Below are 19,414 nucleotides of genomic sequence, written 5' to 3' on the forward strand. Positions count from 1 at the left end.
TCGAGTTCTGCAGCCTTTATTACTATCACTTCAGAACAGTGTGAGGACTAAGCTTGTTGCTGACACCCATAATATAAGCAACAAGCCATTTCTCCCATTCATTACAAGGGTAGTTACAAATGACATTTTAACACAAGAGCATACTTACCATAACTTAGTATTAATGAGCATCTATTATTATCTTGGCACCTGATATGTTTCTTTACTTGAGATCCTTTGGTATGGTACCTTGGACAGCACATGATCACTATTAGGGTCCTGGTATTGTCTAGTGAATTTCTGGTTAACTTTTCCAAGAACCGTCTTTGCATAAGTAATTCATTTAAAGGCATAACAAAAAATATTAGAACTTAAGAACCACAAGGTATGAGAACCATGATTTAAATCGAACAAAGGTACAATATATAGGTTACAAAAACTCAATACTTCACGGGGCCCTCAAGGCACAAGAACCATACTTAAAAACAGCATCACAGCAAAACAGTGGAATGTACAAATTACAAGAATTCAGAATATCTGAGCCTGGAGATCACCCTGAAGAGTTTTGCAGCAATATACCAGCTCTTTAGTATCTTAGAAATGTCTGGCCCACTAAAATCCTCATTTTAGACACCCACAATAGGAGGCCGTGGTTTCCAAGTACTTTGTAAATCTAAAACATACTCTTGTTCTTCAAAATCAGTAAAAAAAAAAAAAAATTAAAGTGCCATAAAATGCCTTTTAGTGCTGTTGGTCTAAGAGTGACTTGAGACAATTTCCTTTCCACAATAATGTAAAGTGCCATGCAGTATAGTTTTAAAGCTCGACTCCCTTATTTTAAATAAAAAACAAAAACTTTAGAAAAATAGCATGTAATATATTTAAAATTAGCTCAGATTTTTGAATTAATGAATGGTAAGTAGAATTTATCCTAAAAGCTGCCAATTATAAAAGGGATTCAGCTTTTAACAAAACATGATACAACATTAAGGTAAACAAAGAGTGATTCTAGCTAAGTATACCCCTTTTTAAACAATTTTAAATGCACAACACTTTTCCTTAGTTATGGCTCTCTCAGAAAGATTTCATAAGAAGCTAAAAAGAAAACAAGTTCAGCTCAATTTTTGTTTGAACCAGCTCTTTTGTTCCATCATAATCACTATTTATAAATCACCACCTATTAAAACATTTTAAAAATTCAAAAGAAATGCAGTTTTCCTATTTTTGGTCTCAATTCTAATATCACTCAGCATATCACAACTCCCACTGAAGACTATGTGTTACATCTTGCCCTCATAGAACACAATCGAAAACGGACTTGTAAATGATACATTTCAGGCCCAAAGTTTGTTAAGGGTATAAAACTTCTTCAAGACAGGGCCCTCTGTGAAGTATAGCTGTAAGGCACAAGCAAGTGTAACATCAGTCCAACTCATTCAGTATATTGAGTTTTTACCAAAATGAAACTTCAGTGGTATTTTTAAAAATACATATCAGCACTTTTAAGACTTGGGTCCACATTTTCTCCTTTACTGTATTTGGTATCATTAATATTAAATTTAATACAGATGTTTACTCACAAGATGAATATATTACTTTTCTTTCAGGAGTGTAACACAATGAACAATTTAGGAAGTTGATAAAACCACTTGTGATTAAAATACAAAAAAATGAACATTGGTACAAGTAGCCTGCTTTTTCTATACATTCTTCAACCTCATCAGTCACAGGTATCTCTCTGCTCAGAGTCAGTTGCCTTTCCTCATTATTTTATCCTTATGAACCTGTTCCAAAGTTCACTGACATCAATGGGCTCTGAACAGGACTTATATTTCCATGAATTAATTACACTCACAATCCTTGTTCACATCTATATTACTAACCTGTCACATCCTTTATTCCCACTCCCCACAAACACTTCACCATTGTGTACAGCATCTGTACCAATGCTGTACTTGCTGGAGTACCTCTAGTGTTTAAAACAAAAAAAAGTTGTTTCTCAAACATATAGCATATAAGCAACTCAAGTGTTTGTAAAACATACAAAACAATTAGAGCAAATTCTAGGAAAAGGAGCTCAGACAACTAAATTCATATGCAATGCCCAAAAGCTCAAACTCAAAAAGTGTATTAAAAATATTTTCCATTTTTTTCTAGCAGTGTGCTAAGGTCAATTTCAATTAAATGACCACCATAAAGTGTTCTACTGTTATCATGTATACAACGCATGAAGATCACGATAGTCAATACCTTTACTGCACTGAATAATCAAAGTGCAATGGTGTTCTAGGCATCCCCTCTGCCTAAGGTTACTAAGGAGGTAACAAGCTGCTTCTCTGTGTTGGCTCTACACCACCCAACATTCTATCTCCACTAGAGACATTTCCAGAGAGACTTAAATCAGCTTTACAATCTCTTTGCCCCCAGCAGAGGATACAATGGAAACATGGTGAACATGAAAATCAGGCTTAGACGGTGCATACATTAGCAACAAGAACGCAGGCAAATTCTGTTAAAATTTTAACCAAAGTATCATACATTATTCTCTTCATTTCGACTTACAAAAACTACAGCCTAATGTGGTCTTTGTTACATAGCTTAACCAATGCTTTGAATAAGTGAGGCACTTGTGAAAAGAAGTGATAATTCTCCTGTTTGCAGAAACTTATAGCTACCAGGTAAGCATTTTCCTTGACAAACCTAGCATCACCATGAGCAGATATAGCATGATTTCATTCTGCTTAAAGTTTCAGTTGCTGTTGAATGTCATGAATTGATGCTGCACTGCTTTGCAGTTTCTTCACCACCAATTCATCCTCCTTCAGTGGTTTGATAATTTCAGTCACTCCATTGGTTCCAAGAATACATGGCATACTTAAAAATACTTCACTGTTTATATTGCAATAACCCTGAAATAGTGAAGAAACAAAAAGAACATATATAAAAACAACTCTAAATTCAATAGCTTCCATTCCCTATGCCCACTACACAACATAAAATGATGTAAGTTAACAAATTTAAATGTAAACAAGGCTTATCAATCACAAGACATGTTTTTTTGGTTGAAAAACAGTTTAGTTCCCATCACTTATAAATATTCCACAGTACGTTTTAAAAAAAGCTTAGTAATAGGATAACAACAACAGTCTACAGCTAAAATTAGTTGTAATTTTATAGGTCTTGTTTAAAATAAAATTAGATTTTTGTTCAAATCTTGAACAATTTATGTTCACCTCAGACACTATAGTCATTTCCATATATGACCACCTATTTCACATAACCAGTGCTAAAATGTTGACGAGGGCTACGTCTACATGAGAAGCCTCTGTTGACCAAAGTCACTGTTTGAAGGGATTTCCCAGCAAAACTGGTTGTCGTCAAATTGTGTCTACACATAAAAGCAGATTGAAAGAGCAATCCAGTCTGTCAGAAGAGAGTAGCCCACTCTCAACAGAACGGCTGACCAGAAGCTCTGCAAACCAGGCTGTCCGGTGAACCGGAAGACCTGTCTGTTGATGAAAGGGCCACAGAGCATCTACGCAGCTATTTCGTCGAAAGAACACTGTCAAGAGAGGCATTATACCTGATCAGGGAGAGGTATAACGCTGCCGCTGGATGTACCGGGTTTTGTCAACAAACTGTCAACAAAGCGCATTTTGCGTGTAGATGCTCTGTGGTTTTTCTTGACAAAAACCCCAGTTTTGCTGGGAAAAGCCTCTCATGTAGATGTAGCCACGATGAAAGGGAGAAATTAAGGTTATGCACATAATGAAACACAGATGAGTCTTTATAATCTCAAGCACAAAATGGATCAGTCATCCACACAGAAAATTCAGATCTCAGAAAGCAAAGTTATTAGAGAAAAATGTTTCCATAATGTTTCCTAACATAAACACCTTGCTTTAATGAAGTCTTTATTGAAGTTTAATTGTAATCTAGTCTGAGATACTGTTCGTCAAATATAAGCATATCTTTTCTTCTATGATCACAAAGTGAGACATTATAAAAGTTTGCCCCTGATTTAACAAACATGGTAGTGAGAAAAATCTAGATCAGACTTTTGTAAATGGAGTTGATGTTCAGTCCTTGGGGAGATTTGCACTCAAATCAATGACTTTGAAACAGGACATATCTGCTTATTATTTTGCCAAAACTAACTGTGTTAATAGTTAATAATGTGATCAATAATGAGCTGGATTCCAGCAATGTGCACATGTTGCAGCTCTCAACTGCTATATTTTGAAAGTCCCATACAGAGAGCAATAATTGATTTTTGCTCCTTTTCAGATGCATCCTGAAAGATGGGTGCTGTTGTAGAAAGAAAGTAACTAAACTTGTGTGTCTGCAGAATGGTTGGTCAGGATTAAGTTCTATATATGGCTACAATTAGCATGAGTAATAGGATTAAAGACAAAATAGAAAAATATATGAAATTAATATTTACCTTTGCCAGAATTGATACAGAATGAACCTTTCTTTTATTTTCCAGTATACTTTCAATCAGATCAGCTATTGACAGTCCAACAGACCACGACTTTTGACCTTTTCCCTTAAGAACTTCCATGGCTCTACATAACAGAAAAATATGGTTTTTGCAATTTCTTCAGTTCCCCATGTTTTGTTCAACACGCAGTATTCCATGAGTGCCAAAAAGCACTGCATACTAGATGAATTGTGCTGTCTGCTCTAGCAATTGCTTTCTAAAACAATGCTTTATTTCCCCCAGTTCTACAGAGATCATACTTTTTAATTCTTCCATGCAAACACTTGCTCATGGTAGTAAAGAAAATCAGATTTTCAGAGACTCTGAACTCTTCAGATTAGCATATATATATATATATATATATATATATATATATATATATATATATATATATCTCCCACTCTTGTAACAGAGTTACCTGTTAGCCAGCTTCTCCTGAGAGTTACGATTCACCGCTCCTTCAGTTTGATGACATGATACCAAATTAGAACCGCTCCATGCAGCCACTAAATTAAAAAACAAACTTATTTGTCATTAACATTAACAAATTGCCATTGTTATACTGGAATGATAACATTTTAAATGCATTTTCTGAAATGTAGGCTAGTACAATTTCTGAGCTCAGCTGGTATCCTTCTGAGGTTATAAACAGAACCCTGCAAATCTGCGGATATCTGTGGCTCATTGTTGCAGATACACATTCTGTATCTAGAACTCTGTAAATGTGCAGCTATCGGCTTTATTTCCAAGGGTATCTGAAGATCATTACTGTAGATATGGGTACCAATTTTGTATCCATACAGAGCTCTAGTTATACATTCTATGGCAGAACAGGGCTAGAGAAACTGTTTTTCAAAAAAAAAAAAAAAAAAAAAAAAAGGCTCCACATAAGGGTTTAACAGAAGTTGTTGTTTTTCATGAGGTTGATGGATTTCCACTCACTATGGCTAAATGCAGTGTCTTGCATGGTGAGACTGGGAGTGGCTGGCCCCTTACAAAAGCAGCTTCTCTGCCCTGGATGTTAATATCTCCCCATTAGACTCTGACAATGGGCTACACCCCCGTCTGATCTGGTTTGTTTTTTCCTCTTTTGATACATACTACTGATAATGGGCTATTTCCACCTTGCTGAACAGACCTTGCCAGCTGTGGCTCTCCCTTTTACTGGGACCCCACTCTTTAAATACCCGTCTGGAACCCACCCCCAACTCATGCATCTGATGAAGCGGGTCTTTGCCCACGAAAGCTTATGCTCCAAAATATCTGTTAGTCTAGAAGATGTCATAGGACTTCTTGTTGTTCTTGAAGATACACACTAACACAGCTACCTCTCCGATACTAAAAAACAGAACTGGATACTCTTCTATAAGAGCACTCAACCCAATTCTATCTTCCTCTAGATTCCAAACTTCACACCTACATTCTTGACTCTGCTGGGCATGTTGGGAAGCAATTTATAAACAGTATGCAAAGGTGCTGAGCAAACACAACTGCTGTGAACTCCCATATGAGCTGGAGAGCCAGCACGTCTAAAAACATGATATTCTTGAAGTACCAACAGTGTTCCACATAATTTTACCCCCATGCATTCCCTTCCCTGAAAATGTCCTCCCTCTCCTGCATTAAGTATGTTGAATGTTATTTAGTGTTATACCAAATAAACAATCAAAGCTATACTTTGTGCATTTCTCCCCATGTGTGGACAAAGAACATCTGTTTGCTCCCATCCTGCTCTAAAACCTTGGGCAACACCCTGTAAACACTGTAATATACTCTCCATAGGATATCAAGTATCGGAGGGGTAGCCGTGTTAGTCTGGATCTGTAACATCAACGAAGGGTCCTGTGGCACCTTATAGACTAACAGAAAAGTTTTGAGCATGAGCTTTCGTGAGCACAGACTCACTTCATCAGATGCTGGTCCAGCATCTGATGAAGTGAGTCTGTGCTCACGAAAGCTCTTGCTCAAAACTTTTGTGTTAGTCTGTAAGGTGCCACAGGACCCTTCGTTGCTGTCTCCATAGGATGTGTCTTTTTCCCCTCTCTAGAGCAGTTCAAACTCTTTCAAAATAAACCATGATAATCTATAACACCATTCATGATCAATTACATTACCTTTATACTCAAATTAGTATGTACACTGCCAGAACATTGAACATATGTCCTTAAATCATAATCATGTATCAATTTACCTTTGTCTTCCCCTTGTTCACCGATAATCCAAGCCTCTTTTCCTATGGTCTGTACTTTCAACAAGTTTGTGATGATATATTGGAATCTCTCAGTGTCTAGGTTACAACCAATTCCAATAATTCTGCTTTTAGGAAATGCACTCAGCTTCCATGATACGTATGTCATTATTTCCACTGAACATGGGAAAGTGTTGAAAACACACAGCATTACTCCCAAAATTCAAAACAAATTATAATTAACACTCAAGAAACAAGAATAGGAGGATTTTATAACTCTAAATATAACCATACAAGACAAAATTAACAATTTACTCACTTCTAAAATGAGTCAGGCTTTGAAAATAAACATGACAGCTCCAGTAAAATATTCAGAAAACTAATTTCTCTCCCCTCCAAAAAAACCCACGGCGTACCCCACAGCAAAAATGTAGTTCTTCTTCCCTCTTTTGAATGCAGTGAAGGGTTTCTTTCCAATTATTCTAATATATTACAACAATCTCTTCCTTCCTTCTTTTGTGTTCTGACACAAGATCATGGAATTATGATAGTATTGTGAATGTGTTTCCAAACAACACGAAAGTATTTACTGATAACAGAGTGCTAGTCACCAGAAGTTTTGATCACATTGTGTGTTTAAGTCATTACAGTGTAGAGAAAGAAAGAAAGAAAGATCTTATCACTAAAAACATTTCCCAGGTGCTCTGACTATAGTGGATGGACATATCACAAGATTTCAGATAAAATGTGGTTTAAATTAAATTCCAAACAAAACATATGCAAGAAGACTTGATATTAAAAAAAATATTTTTTCCCTTTATGTAAACTATGACTTAGACAACATCTTACCAGTAGTCTCTTCCCAGAGACAAACACACAGATAAGGGGAATCCATCTCATAAGTAAGATTAAAATTTGGGAATGCTGGCTCCTTGGTCAGTAGAGTATACCAGGAAATAAGGTATTCTTTAAATAGATCAGAAACAAATAAGATCCAGGGACAAACAATCAAATGCATGTAAAATACCAACCAACCTGGATGAGACGCAACAAGCAGCACACTATTTTGACTATAATGTGCTACTGCTGGGATGATTCCTCTAAATAGATCCACATTGCTCTGTATGACATCAAGATACGACTGAGCATTACCCAGAGAATTAATAGTGAGCACCACCACTTTTGAATCAGCAGAAGCAGAAAAATCTAATAAACAAAAAAAAATGTGTTTTTAAGTCATATTTTATCAAATGACAGATATGTCAAGATAAACTTGTCACAAAGTTATTTTAAATTACCCATACTAAACCCAAATCATACAGATTCAATTCAATATACCACTACTTTGTCCTTCAACAAGAACTAAGTTTTTCCTACTGTAGTATATAACTAGGGAGTTATACCAGGATATGCTTATCTATCATCAACCCCGATCTACTGTGTTGCAAGTGCACACAGACCTTTGCTTTGAAACTGCTTTTCCTATTATATAAAGGCAATCTGGATCCTTCTACAGAACCTCTAAAAGAAGGACCTCAAAGTATCTTATGAGCAGTCACACTGCACAGAACCTATCAAAACAAAAAGCAGTCAAGTAGCACTTTAAAGAGTAGCAAAATAATTTATTAGGTGAGCTTTTGTGGGACAGACCCACTTCTTCAGACCACTTCTTCTGTCCCACGAAAGCTCATCTAATAAATTATTTTGCTAGTCTTTAAAGTGCTACTTGACTGCTTTTTGTTTTGATAGTGTATAGACTAGCACAGCTCCCTCTCTGTTTCTATTCACAGAACCTATGTGAGGTTGACGTTATCCCCATCTACAGATGAAAACCTGGGAAACAGGGCACAATTTGCCCAAAATAATACAGTTTGCTACACAACTTGGAACCCAAGAATATGCACTCCTATGCTCCTAATCTAACAGCTGGGCATCTCTTACCATATATTACATTTTTTACGTTTTTTTTTTACACCCTCCCAAGAAATTAAGTAAAACTAAGCATCCTTTGCCTGACATTTATTTGAATTTCTAAAAAAGACACTCTCCTTTTTCCAACCTTCTAGTAGTATTTCTGCTGAGGCCGTCACTATAATATCTGAACACCTGCATCCTTATAATCTTGAATTCTTGGAGAAAAGCTTTATCCCCATTTTTTCCTTTCACACAGAAGGGCAAAAAGAACAGAAGCAACTAAGTTCAGCATCAAGAACACTTACACTGTTTCAAAGAATCTGTTCTGATGGCTTGAAGTGAAACATGCACAGCCAAAATAAAAAAGTAGTATCTCACAACAAAATATATCCAGCAAATGAGCTGAATGCAGCTAGAGAGTCCCTGATCAATAGTACAAGAGATCTAAGCCTTCAAAAGCAGTACAGATCAGAGTGTCGGACAGGAGCCGTACAAGCTTCCCTAGACTAAGCTACCAGTGTACCACAGCCTTAACCTGCAGACACAACTTCTGGGGGTGAGAAGCTATAAGATAACGGGTGTTCACAGACCCAGAATGAATTTAAAATTAAGGACACAGAAGTGAAAGTTTCTACCACTCTTTATAGTGATCTAGCTCTCAAAGTAAATCAACATATAAATATACAGCAAAATAAATACAGAACATACAGTAATATGCTCCACTACAATATAAAAATATTACCTTTACTGATTTGTACATTTGGCAGAGCAAAGATATCCAGGTCCATTATTCCTCCTTTAGCGGAGCTTACTGAGTGGTCTAAAAGAACCACCAGGTCTGCAGCACCCTGTGCAAATACATATATTTCAGCTTGTGCAGCAAAATAAAACACAGGTTATTACACGAAAAAGATTTTTCTGAGATTTCATCTACCTTTAAAAAGGACATTAATTGTATGTTACTAAAAAGCCCACAACCCACACTCAAATCATCAATAAATGTGTAATGTTAAATGGAAAATTGGACATCTGTGTGGATAGTTTCATTAACAAAGAGTATATTAAACCACATATGCAAAATCCACCTTAGAAGGGTTGCAAACAACATTCAAAGTTAAGGCCAAAACTCTGATTATTGTTCTCAAATGTGAAGGCCAGAGAGAAATACCCTATTCTGTGAGAACTCAACAATACCCTAGGGCACAAACTTGATGATAACCTCTAAGTACAAATTCATGTACTTTGAAGAATCTGTGATCACCATTAATGTTTTATAACTAACAGCTGAACTGTCAGACCCCACAAAAAATGATTAAATTTGAAACGTGTAAAGGTTACATTTTTAATGTACAGTAGGGTCTCAACATTTGCGAGGGTTCCATGTTCAGAACCCTCACAAATGTTGATTTTTTGAGAATATGGGGGGTGCCTGGGCCACCAAGGGAAGTGGCGGAAGCTGATGGCGCTCCTGCCTGGGGCCCTGGAGGAAGCAGTGGCAGCAGCTGGTGGTGCCCCTGCTTGGGGCAAGCGGCGGCAGCGGCTGGCAGCACTCCTGCCTGGGGCCCCAGGGCAAGCGGCGGCAGCGGCTCACGGTGCTCCTGCCCGGGGACCCCAGGGCAAGCAGCGACAGTGGCTGGCAGCACTCCTGCCCGGAGCCCTGGCCACTTGGCTGCTCACCAATAATTGAATTTGCAAACATTAAGTTTGCAAATCGTGAGAACCTACTGTATTCAAATTGGAAAAAGATAAACTAGAGAAGCAACATCACAAATTATGAAAAGTACTTAAAATTAAGTCACTGTTTTTGTGTTTTAAACACTAAGAATTAGATTGAATATCATTATAGCTATTCTATTAAATACAAAAAAGTACCTTTGCTGCAATTGCTAGTACACAAGCAATGCCCAGATCTCCTGCACCAATCACAGTAACTTTGTTAAAGCCTCCATCTTTTTTCTGTCTACCCACCATGGTCTTTGAATTACTGTCAGTTTCACCTGAAATTAAAACAAACAAACAAACAAACAAATCAATGACGTCTGGTGATTTTATAAGACACTGGATTCACATGTACTGTATGTAAAAGATGCCTGGTTCTGATCAACTAAATTACTTTATCTTCTCCAATAAACTTTTTTTTTCCAGGGCTTCCATTGTATATTAATTCCCCCCACCCCCACAGTTATATTCTTACAGTTTATATTTAAATTAAGTTTGTCATCATCAAGGAAAAAATTAAAATAGGTGTTTTGTCTCCTGATGATGCTCCCCAAGCTCTGCATTCTGCCCTGCCACTGACATGCAGTGTGACCTTGGGCAGCTCATTTAATATTTGTATACCTTCCTTTCCCCCTCCTACACTTTTTCCATTTGGTGTAGATTAACATTTTTGGGGCAAGAACTCTCTCTCTCAGTTGGTGTTTGTACAACGTCTAGCCTTGGACACATGAAACAGCAATGTGGACTACTTAGGGGTGATTTCTAAAACACAAGTGTTGCACACTAAGTGGTCCATGTAGACCTCTGTTGGTGTACACGAGGGTTCCCTAATGCTTTTCAATGTTAGCGCTGTTTGGCACAGTACTAACATTAAAGATGTTGGTGAGCACGAAGAGGGCTTGATACAAACCAATTAATCCGCAACACTTCAGTACGTTTTAGAAACCACACCTTTGTAATCCACACAGCTACTCCACATAGGTAAGCCCTCTGGTACAATCTCAGTTGGCAACTATTGGTACTGTCACGATACACATAATAATAATCTGTTTGATTCTACCACATGCAGTGCCACATCCTTCAATAGTAAGTGTTTTTAAAAGATTGAAAGACCCTTTTAGACTGCACAAAATAATTTATCATAATTACAACCTGTTAACCCAATACTCTTTGTAACATAATGGTTCTCACTATACTGAATGATGTATACTGAGCTTCATTTTATAAATAATGCATACAACATCCTCATTATCTGTAAGAGAATAAGTAAATCATCTAAGCCCTCAGAAAGGGTATATTATTTAAGGTAAAGGAAAAATAATGAGCCCAAGGAAAATGTAAACACAATCTATACATAATATTTATTGGCCATCTCAAAAAGATAAAATAAAAATAGCTAAAGTCAGAGATAAAACTGATATTGATTTAGATCTACTGAGACATACGCACCTGCAGTTATCTTTGCAATGTAAGATAGCAGTTCTAATTGCTTGGCTTCATCATAAGTTGATACTGAATACAGAGGTAGCTCCTCCTCAAATTTTTCAATCATTTCTTTGATTAATCCAGTGATAATTGACTTTGGCTGCAACACATACATATAGTGAAAAAGGTACAATCTTTACTCTCTATCTTGACAAAACAGCATGTCCCTCAACTGCAGTAATTTATTAACAGGTATCAATAGTCACTGTATAAATGTAGCCAAACTATAAATACAAACCTTTCACATCAAAACCAACTTTTAAAATCAAGAAAAAGTAGTACCACCAGTTAGTAAATTTCCATTTTATTTTTAACACCTTATTAATACAAACAGAAATGTGCAACGGTGGGAGCCTAGATTAGAAAAGTGGAAAATCTAGAGATTGAACAAAATACAGCAAGGTCTCCACATTCATGAACTTAACATTTGCAAATTCGATTATTTGCAAGAGGCTGCTTCGCAGGCTCTGGGGCGGGGAGCACCACTGCTATCCCCGGGGTTCCAGGGTGGGAAGCACCAGCAACCACTGCTTCCGCGGGGCTCTGAGGCTGCCCCTCCCCGCCTTCCCCTGTATTCTCAAAAGTAAACATTTGCAAGGGTTCTGAATACCAAACCCTCGTAAATGTTGCAACCCTACTGTGTAGCAAAGGCCATCTCAATTGACTGTTTGAAGCATTACTGGGTATAAAAAGCCTCTCATACAGAACAGGTTCGAGCTCTCTAATCCAGCATTCTCTTGACCAGCAACATTCATAATCTGGCATGATTTTAATTAGCCAGATGACTGCTTACCAGGGGTGTGGCCAAGATGGCCACCGTCCATAAAGTTTGCTTACAACCACCAGCTCTAGCTCTCAGTGTTCTGTGCTGTTATTTAGCTCTAATTTACCCCTAATGTCTTCTAAGAGCCCAGTAAGCAGTGGAAGTGTTGGTAATGCTGCTAGACAATACTGAGCTCCTGTCGTCCAGCAACTTCTCTTGTCTAGCACCAGTCAGATCCTCAGGGTGCTGGATTAGAGAGGTTCAATCTGTATCATATATTACTAAATACAGGTTTAGACTATGTCTGTATCGGAGCATTTTAGTAGTATAGGCATAATGCTACAGGCAAAGTGCTCCCACCGTGGGCACAGTATATCACCAAAGCCCTTTGTACCAGAGTAATAAAGCTTAACCCCACAAGCAAAATATGATACAGCATTAGAAGATTTTTTTCTACATAACTGTGCCTACACTAGGAACTTCTGCTGGCACAGCCTAACCATCACAAACAACAGAACTTCACACCCATACCAGTAAAAGCCTATAGCAAAAATACAGTTTAATTCACAACTAGAAGAAAAACATAACTCCTCAGAGAAGATTGAGGCTAGCTACATAAGAGCCTGGGTCCTGCAGTCTGTATTTGGAAAAAGCTCTCATTGAGGTCAATGATTATTTTAGCTACATCAGGACTGGGCATGAATCAGTAGTTACCAGACATAGATTCCTGGGAAATTTCCTCATTAAGAAGAATAATGACTCCTCACATCTGCATGACCCACCTCATTCCCTAAAAGACCCCAACAGCTTAGTTTTACTTATCTTAAAAGTTAGCCAAAAAAAAAAGATTTCATTAAATTATTTTATGGCTTGACAGACTCATTTTTAAAGTGACCTATGTACTGCATTTCACAAAAGAAATTCACTGGGGCAACTAAAATTGCTTTTGAACTTTGTATGCTAATTATCCCTGGAAATACAATGTTCATTTTGCAGTCCATACCAGAGATAAGACTATTACTTCAATTACTCTAATTACACTGAAAAACTGCACTTGATTGATAAAACCTCAGGTTATCAGTCAGTGGACATTTTTCACAGTACTAAAAGAAAACTGTGTCAAAACAGCTGTATCTGGTTCATCCCTTTCTCTAACAGAAAGAAGTTTAATCCCCTTTATTCCTCAATTTACAATTATTTCCTTGTAGTAATATCTGACAGGCTGAAGTCTACCACTTGAAGAAAGATAACTTTCTGATTCTCTCTGCATATTCATTGACATTTTATTTTAACACACATAGTAGAGAAAAAAAAAGTGTTAATTTGAACATTATATAACCTATTTGTCCTGGAATCTGTTTTTTTAAACTTACATGGCTCCAGTTTTGTAGATAGGGCAAGTATATCCTGCCATGTGCATCTACATGTTTTCCCACAGAGATTTCCATGTTTACAGTTGGCTTCAGAAAGCAAATGGGAGGAGCAAAAGGATGAGAATCCAAAATCCACAAACAAATTGGTATGTTATAGGAATTACCTGTTAGACAGAAAACAATAAAGAATTATGGCTGCAACATTTCAAAAGTATACCGAAGACCATAAAAACAGCCATAGTGGGTCAGACCAATGGTCCATCTAGCCCAGCGTCCTGTCTTCTGACAATGACCAGTGCCACATGCCCCAGAGGCAATAAACAGAACAGGCAGTCATCAAATGATCCATCCCATCACCCATTCCCAGTTTCTGACAAACACAGGCTAGGGACACCATTCCTGCCCATCCTGGCTAACAGCCATTGTTGGATCTATCCTCCATGAATGTATCTAGTTCTTTTTGGAATACTATTAAAGTCCTGGTCTTCACAACCTCCTCTAGGCAAGGAGTTCCACAGGTGCACTCTGCATTACCTGAAGAAGTACTTCCTTTTGTTTGTTATAAACTTGCTACTTATTAATTTAATTTGGTAACTCCTAGTTCTTGTAGAAATGTAGCACTTTAACGACTAACACAATTATTTATTTGGTGATGAGCTTTCGTGGAACAGACCCACTTCATCAGATCAATCATATTTCCAATACAGACTGACATTCATAAGTACAGAGGACCGAAAAAAAAAAGTGACAAAAACCTAACACAGGGGGATGACAGGGCAGGGGTGTTTTGGTCCTCTGTACCTATAAATGTCAGTCTGTATTGAAAATGAGATTGATCTGATGAAGTGGGTCTGTCCCACAAAAGCTCATCAACGAATAAAGCATTTTGTTAATCTTTAAAGTGCTACATTTCTGCTGTTTTGTTTTGTTAGAGTACAGACTAACACAGCTACCTCTCTGTTCCTAGTTCTTGTGTTATGGGAGCAAGTAAATAACTTTTATTTACTTTCTCCACAGGAGTCATGATTTTATAGACCTCTATAATATCTCCCTGGAGTCTTATCTCTTCTGAGCTGACAAGTCTCACTCTTATTAATCTCTCCTCATACGGCAGCTGTTCCACAGCCCTCATCATTTTTGTTGCCATCATCAAACCATGATTGTGTATTGTTTTCCTTAAAATACAGCACTTGGTTTGCTTTGATTATTTATGCCATTGATTTATACTATCCCTATCAACCTTGCTATATTAAGTATCATAGACTGAAATCTTGCCAACTATAAAGCATTTCTTTTAAAGAGCTCTGCTAGCAAATAAGTCTGACTTTCAGATCAAAGGAGCTTCTTAGAGCAATCTATTTACTTTCCTAGAGTTTATATAACCTTGGAAACAAAGAACTAATGAGGAGAATCTGTTAAGTGCTTTATGCCTAGACTTCAAAGACTACATGTTCAAGGAAGAGTCCCAATTATCTGGGGACATTGAATATCCAAGCACATCACAGGAAGACTTTACCCAATACTCACCAGTCTAAGGATTAAGGGCTCATCTATACAGCCTTGCACCTAGTTAACTAAATCAGTTTTCTAATGTGTAGGTAGTTATTTCAGAACAAATCTATGTAAGGGCTTGTCTACATGGTGAGCTTGCATGTTGCAAGCTAGAGTGTGAAATAAAGCTTAGGGCACCTATACTGCTCCCAAATTTGGACTATAATGATTGTAACTCCCCAGTACAGACACTCCAGACAAACTGAAAGAGTCTTGGTTCACATAAATATAATTCTGTTTGAAGGTGATCACATTGCCATCCCCACTACTAAAGCCATCCCTGAGCAATTTAACCTGAGAAATGTAAAGGAATAAAACACTGGTATAAAGAATTTAACTGCTAATCAACTTTAAATATTTTCAGAAGTGAAATGGCAGTCCAGTCCTTTGGCTGATAAGGAGAAGAGCTTCTTATGCTCCATTTACCCACCTCTGACTTCATGGCCTCCTGGCTACTGCAACAGTGAGAAGAGATCTCTGCTACTCTATCCTTTGCCAGTCTTTGTTCAAATTGTTCCCACTACCACAGACAATGGCTCCAGTGCTAGCCACTGCTTTTCCTTACAGCTTCTTCCTACCCAAAAAGTGCAACTGAACAGATTCTTAGTGTCCTGTTTGAAGGAGTCTAAATAGCAGCAGTGAAACCTGAAAACTAAGACAACTCTAGACTGGAATAATAAATTGTTTTTGTCAAGGCCCAAAATTTTTGGTCAAGCTATAGCCCAGACTCCGTTAAAAAAATTAAAAATTATAGAATACTGGTAGTAAGTAAATAAAGATGTTCAAAAGAATCTGGGAATCCAAATTTGGCCTGGGGTCTGCCTATTGACTACCCCTGCTTCGCTGATTAAGTTACTGCTGCAATTTGACCACCTACAAACAGCATCACAGACACTGGAACTGTCTATCAGCAGCTGCAGGAAGACAGTACTGGATTATTTTACACTATGCTCATATGTGGAGATTATCCTTGAAAAAACAAAAGAAAGAGATAGAACTTTGACACCAGATACTGATGACCAAAGTAAATGGATTTTTTTTAATCCCTGTCCACATCAGCCAGAGAAAGCTCTTAATCCAACTTTTGTGTGGCACACAGAGACTGTCCAGGCCACCCATCTTGGCAAAAGAAACATATCTGCTTTCTTGACTGTAGTCAATTAAAAGCCTTTTCCAAGACTTATGTGACTACTCAAGAAGATACACCATTAAATGTACACAATATCTCACCATTATATTTGGCATTGATCTAGGAAATGCAATCAAATCAGTTGTTAACCTTACCCTGATACTTCACTGGAATAGTGCCACTAAAATTCAAGAGATCTTTAATGGATCCATCTTTGAAAGCTGAAATTGAGAACAATATTTTTATTGGTCCGAGGGTTTTTTTGAAAAAATACCAATATCTAAGTATTTCCCATACTGCTTCCTTCCACTTTAAATAACTACTAATTCCGACTTTAAGACATATACCAAAAAAGAGTATTTACCAGCAAATATAAATATTTACCATTCATTTATTGTTTGTACTTAAATACACACAGGTCATTTTCTTCCCCACTTCTTTTTTAAACAGAATGGTATTTAATTTCTTTATTCCTTTGGTATCACTCAGTGTTCTCTCTAAGCCATGGTTTCCCAAACTGTGAGGTGTGCTCCCCTGGGGGGTCGTGAAGAAATTGCAGGTGGGCATGAGGCAACCCAGCCTCAGCATCATTCCCACCTGAAGAAAGATCTGGCTTTGGCTCTGAGCCCCTGCCATTTTATGTGGGTGACCCAGCGCAGACGCTATAAAAAGCAGGCAGCCGACAAAGACCCACATGGAGCTAATTGCCTTCTGCAAATGAGTGTGGGTTGGGGGGGGAAAGGAGGAGGATGGGGTTAGATGCAGGGTTGAGGGTGCCTGGCTTTGTAGGAGGGCAGGGGAGGGGCTGGGGTGGGTGGCTCACAGGGCCAGCAGGGCTCGGGCAGCCAGTCAGCTTGTGGGACTCGTGGGGCTCAGGGGGCTGGCCCCAGCAGCATGGGGCTTGGGAGGGTGGCTCGGGTGGCTGGTCCACAGTGGAGTGGATGGCTGGTGGGCAGGAGGCCGGTCCCGACAGCATGGGGCTCAGGCGGCCAATGGGCAGGTGGACGGCTGGCCCTGGTGGCATGGGGCTCGGGTGGGCAGCTCAGATCTCAGGCAGGCTGGTGCGGGCAGCTCTGGAGGCTGGCATGGGGCTCAGGCAGCTGGCGCGCTGGGGCTGCACCAGGCAAGGGGCCAAGAAAAATTATCTGTGTTCATTTTTAATTTTAAATAACATTTTTATATCAAGCTTTTGTGTTTATTTCAAATTACTAATTGAAATTTTTATTAAAGGAGCGTTGGATGATGGTAAAGAAGAGGCTGTGGGGCGAGAAGGTTTCTCAAAAATCAAAAGGGGAGCATGATGCCAAAAAGTTTGGGAATCACTGCTCTAAGCTCTGCACTTCGGTGGCTGCCCAGGAGAGTCAGGTGACACTCATCTGATCAGCAGAAGTCCACAGCAGGCAGCAGCCAACAGCATGTGTTTCTACTAGTGGGTCAGTGCACATACCAAAATTTATTCCACACATGGATGGATAAAAAAAATGAGAGGGAACTTTGGTGTCAGTCTTTATTGGAAGCTTAATGACAGTTGCACACCTAAGGAAACTTATGTGCATCTTGTTGACCTTTTACTGTAAAATTCTTTGACATCCAGCAACCCCGGGACCGGGAGGTTGACGAATATTCAAATATGCTGGATATAGGGGAGGTTCCTATACATACTGGATAGCTCAGCACAAGGACTGCTCAGCTGCAGTGGAAGGAACCACTTGGCCACACCGCAAGGAGCCACTCTGGGTCAGTACGTGTGAGGAACCACTCATCTGTACCGCATTACATTTTGTTTATTTTTTAAAAGATACTGATTAATTTTGTGATGTTAACTTATTGTGGGAAATGAACTCCTGAAAAAAAAAAAACCCCACATGATATAAAGCTAGGAAGACAAATTTAAAATTATCATAATTTAGATAAATGCAATTTTAGATAGGGAACCAGTCTAAAGGCACAGTTCCACACAATTATCAACTGCTGAGAAATACAATCAAAGTAATGAGATCAGATTCTTACTGTATGTGTCCATGGAGTATGTGAAGTTTGGGTAGACTTTAACAACATTCTTCAGTTCTTCTATGGTTAGGTCCCTAAATTTATACTGTGCACAAAACAGAAAAGGAAAGGACCATGTATGTGGTTGCACAGGATAGGTGGGGAAGAATAAGAGAAGGCAGGAGGAGGCTGCTAAGAATTACCTAAGAATGGAAAAGAGTTTTGCCATTAAATTAATTCTCAGACTCCATGACATGCATAATCCTATCTGTATACCAATAGCTACAATTCTATATTTGTAAACTATAATTGAAAAATAGAAGCCACATAACAATGTTTCTGTGAAAGCCATTATCAAGTTTGCTCTTAACAAACAATATGCATTTCAAAGAGTTTTCATTACCATTTCTTCACAAACCTACTGAAGTGTCTGACAATTTCATATTTTGGATTAAAATTTTCTACTCTTAGTATCTGTCTAGAAGTGAATTACCCTGGAAAGGTTGAGCAAAAATCCATATAGTGGTTGAGTTGAGTGAAAAAGGAAAAATACGAGTTTTGTTTGTTTTTTTTCCCCCTCTTTCTTTTTTAAAGTTAGCCACGTTTTGAGGAAGACTAATGCCTTTTCAAAACCAGACTTTAGCTACATTTTTGGACAATTCCCACTCCCCAGGCTCCCAATCTCCAACCTGTTTATCCCCACCCTGCAACAGTTTTGCACACGTGGATTGTTACATGTCCAGGATTTAAATACTGTGCTCCAAATTGTGGGAAATTAGAATTTGACCTGGGGAGAGAGGGGGACACTTGGTGGGAGAAGAGAGGAGGGGAGAACCTGAGT

At 38.3% G+C, this 19,414-nt stretch overlaps 1 protein-coding gene across 1 annotated transcript in view; it reads right to left on the reverse strand.

The window, feature by feature from the left end:
* The window catches only part of UEVLD (UEV and lactate/malate dehyrogenase domains), a 20,329-nt gene continuing 915 nt past the window's right edge, over window positions 1-19,414 (reverse strand). Inside the window, exons 2-12 of the mRNA XM_074999051.1 lie at window positions 18,595-18,679; window positions 16,740-16,805; window positions 13,905-14,068; window positions 11,733-11,868; window positions 10,437-10,561; window positions 9,307-9,412; window positions 7,686-7,856; window positions 6,654-6,827; window positions 4,881-4,968; window positions 4,424-4,547; window positions 1-2,888 (exon numbers count right to left, since the gene is read on the reverse strand). Coding sequence (XP_074855152.1) covers window positions 2,721-2,888; window positions 4,424-4,547; window positions 4,881-4,968; window positions 6,654-6,827; window positions 7,686-7,856; window positions 9,307-9,412; window positions 10,437-10,561; window positions 11,733-11,868; window positions 13,905-14,068; window positions 16,740-16,805; window positions 18,595-18,679 — 1,407 coding nt within the window. The 3' untranslated portion in view covers window positions 1-2,720. The remainder of the gene's footprint in view (window positions 2,889-4,423; window positions 4,548-4,880; window positions 4,969-6,653; window positions 6,828-7,685; window positions 7,857-9,306; window positions 9,413-10,436; window positions 10,562-11,732; window positions 11,869-13,904; window positions 14,069-16,739; window positions 16,806-18,594; window positions 18,680-19,414) is intronic.

This window comes from Carettochelys insculpta, chromosome 6 (genome assembly GCF_033958435.1).
Source record: "Carettochelys insculpta isolate YL-2023 chromosome 6, ASM3395843v1, whole genome shotgun sequence".
In the NCBI taxonomy this organism is placed as follows: Eukaryota; Metazoa; Chordata; order Testudines; family Carettochelyidae; genus Carettochelys; species Carettochelys insculpta.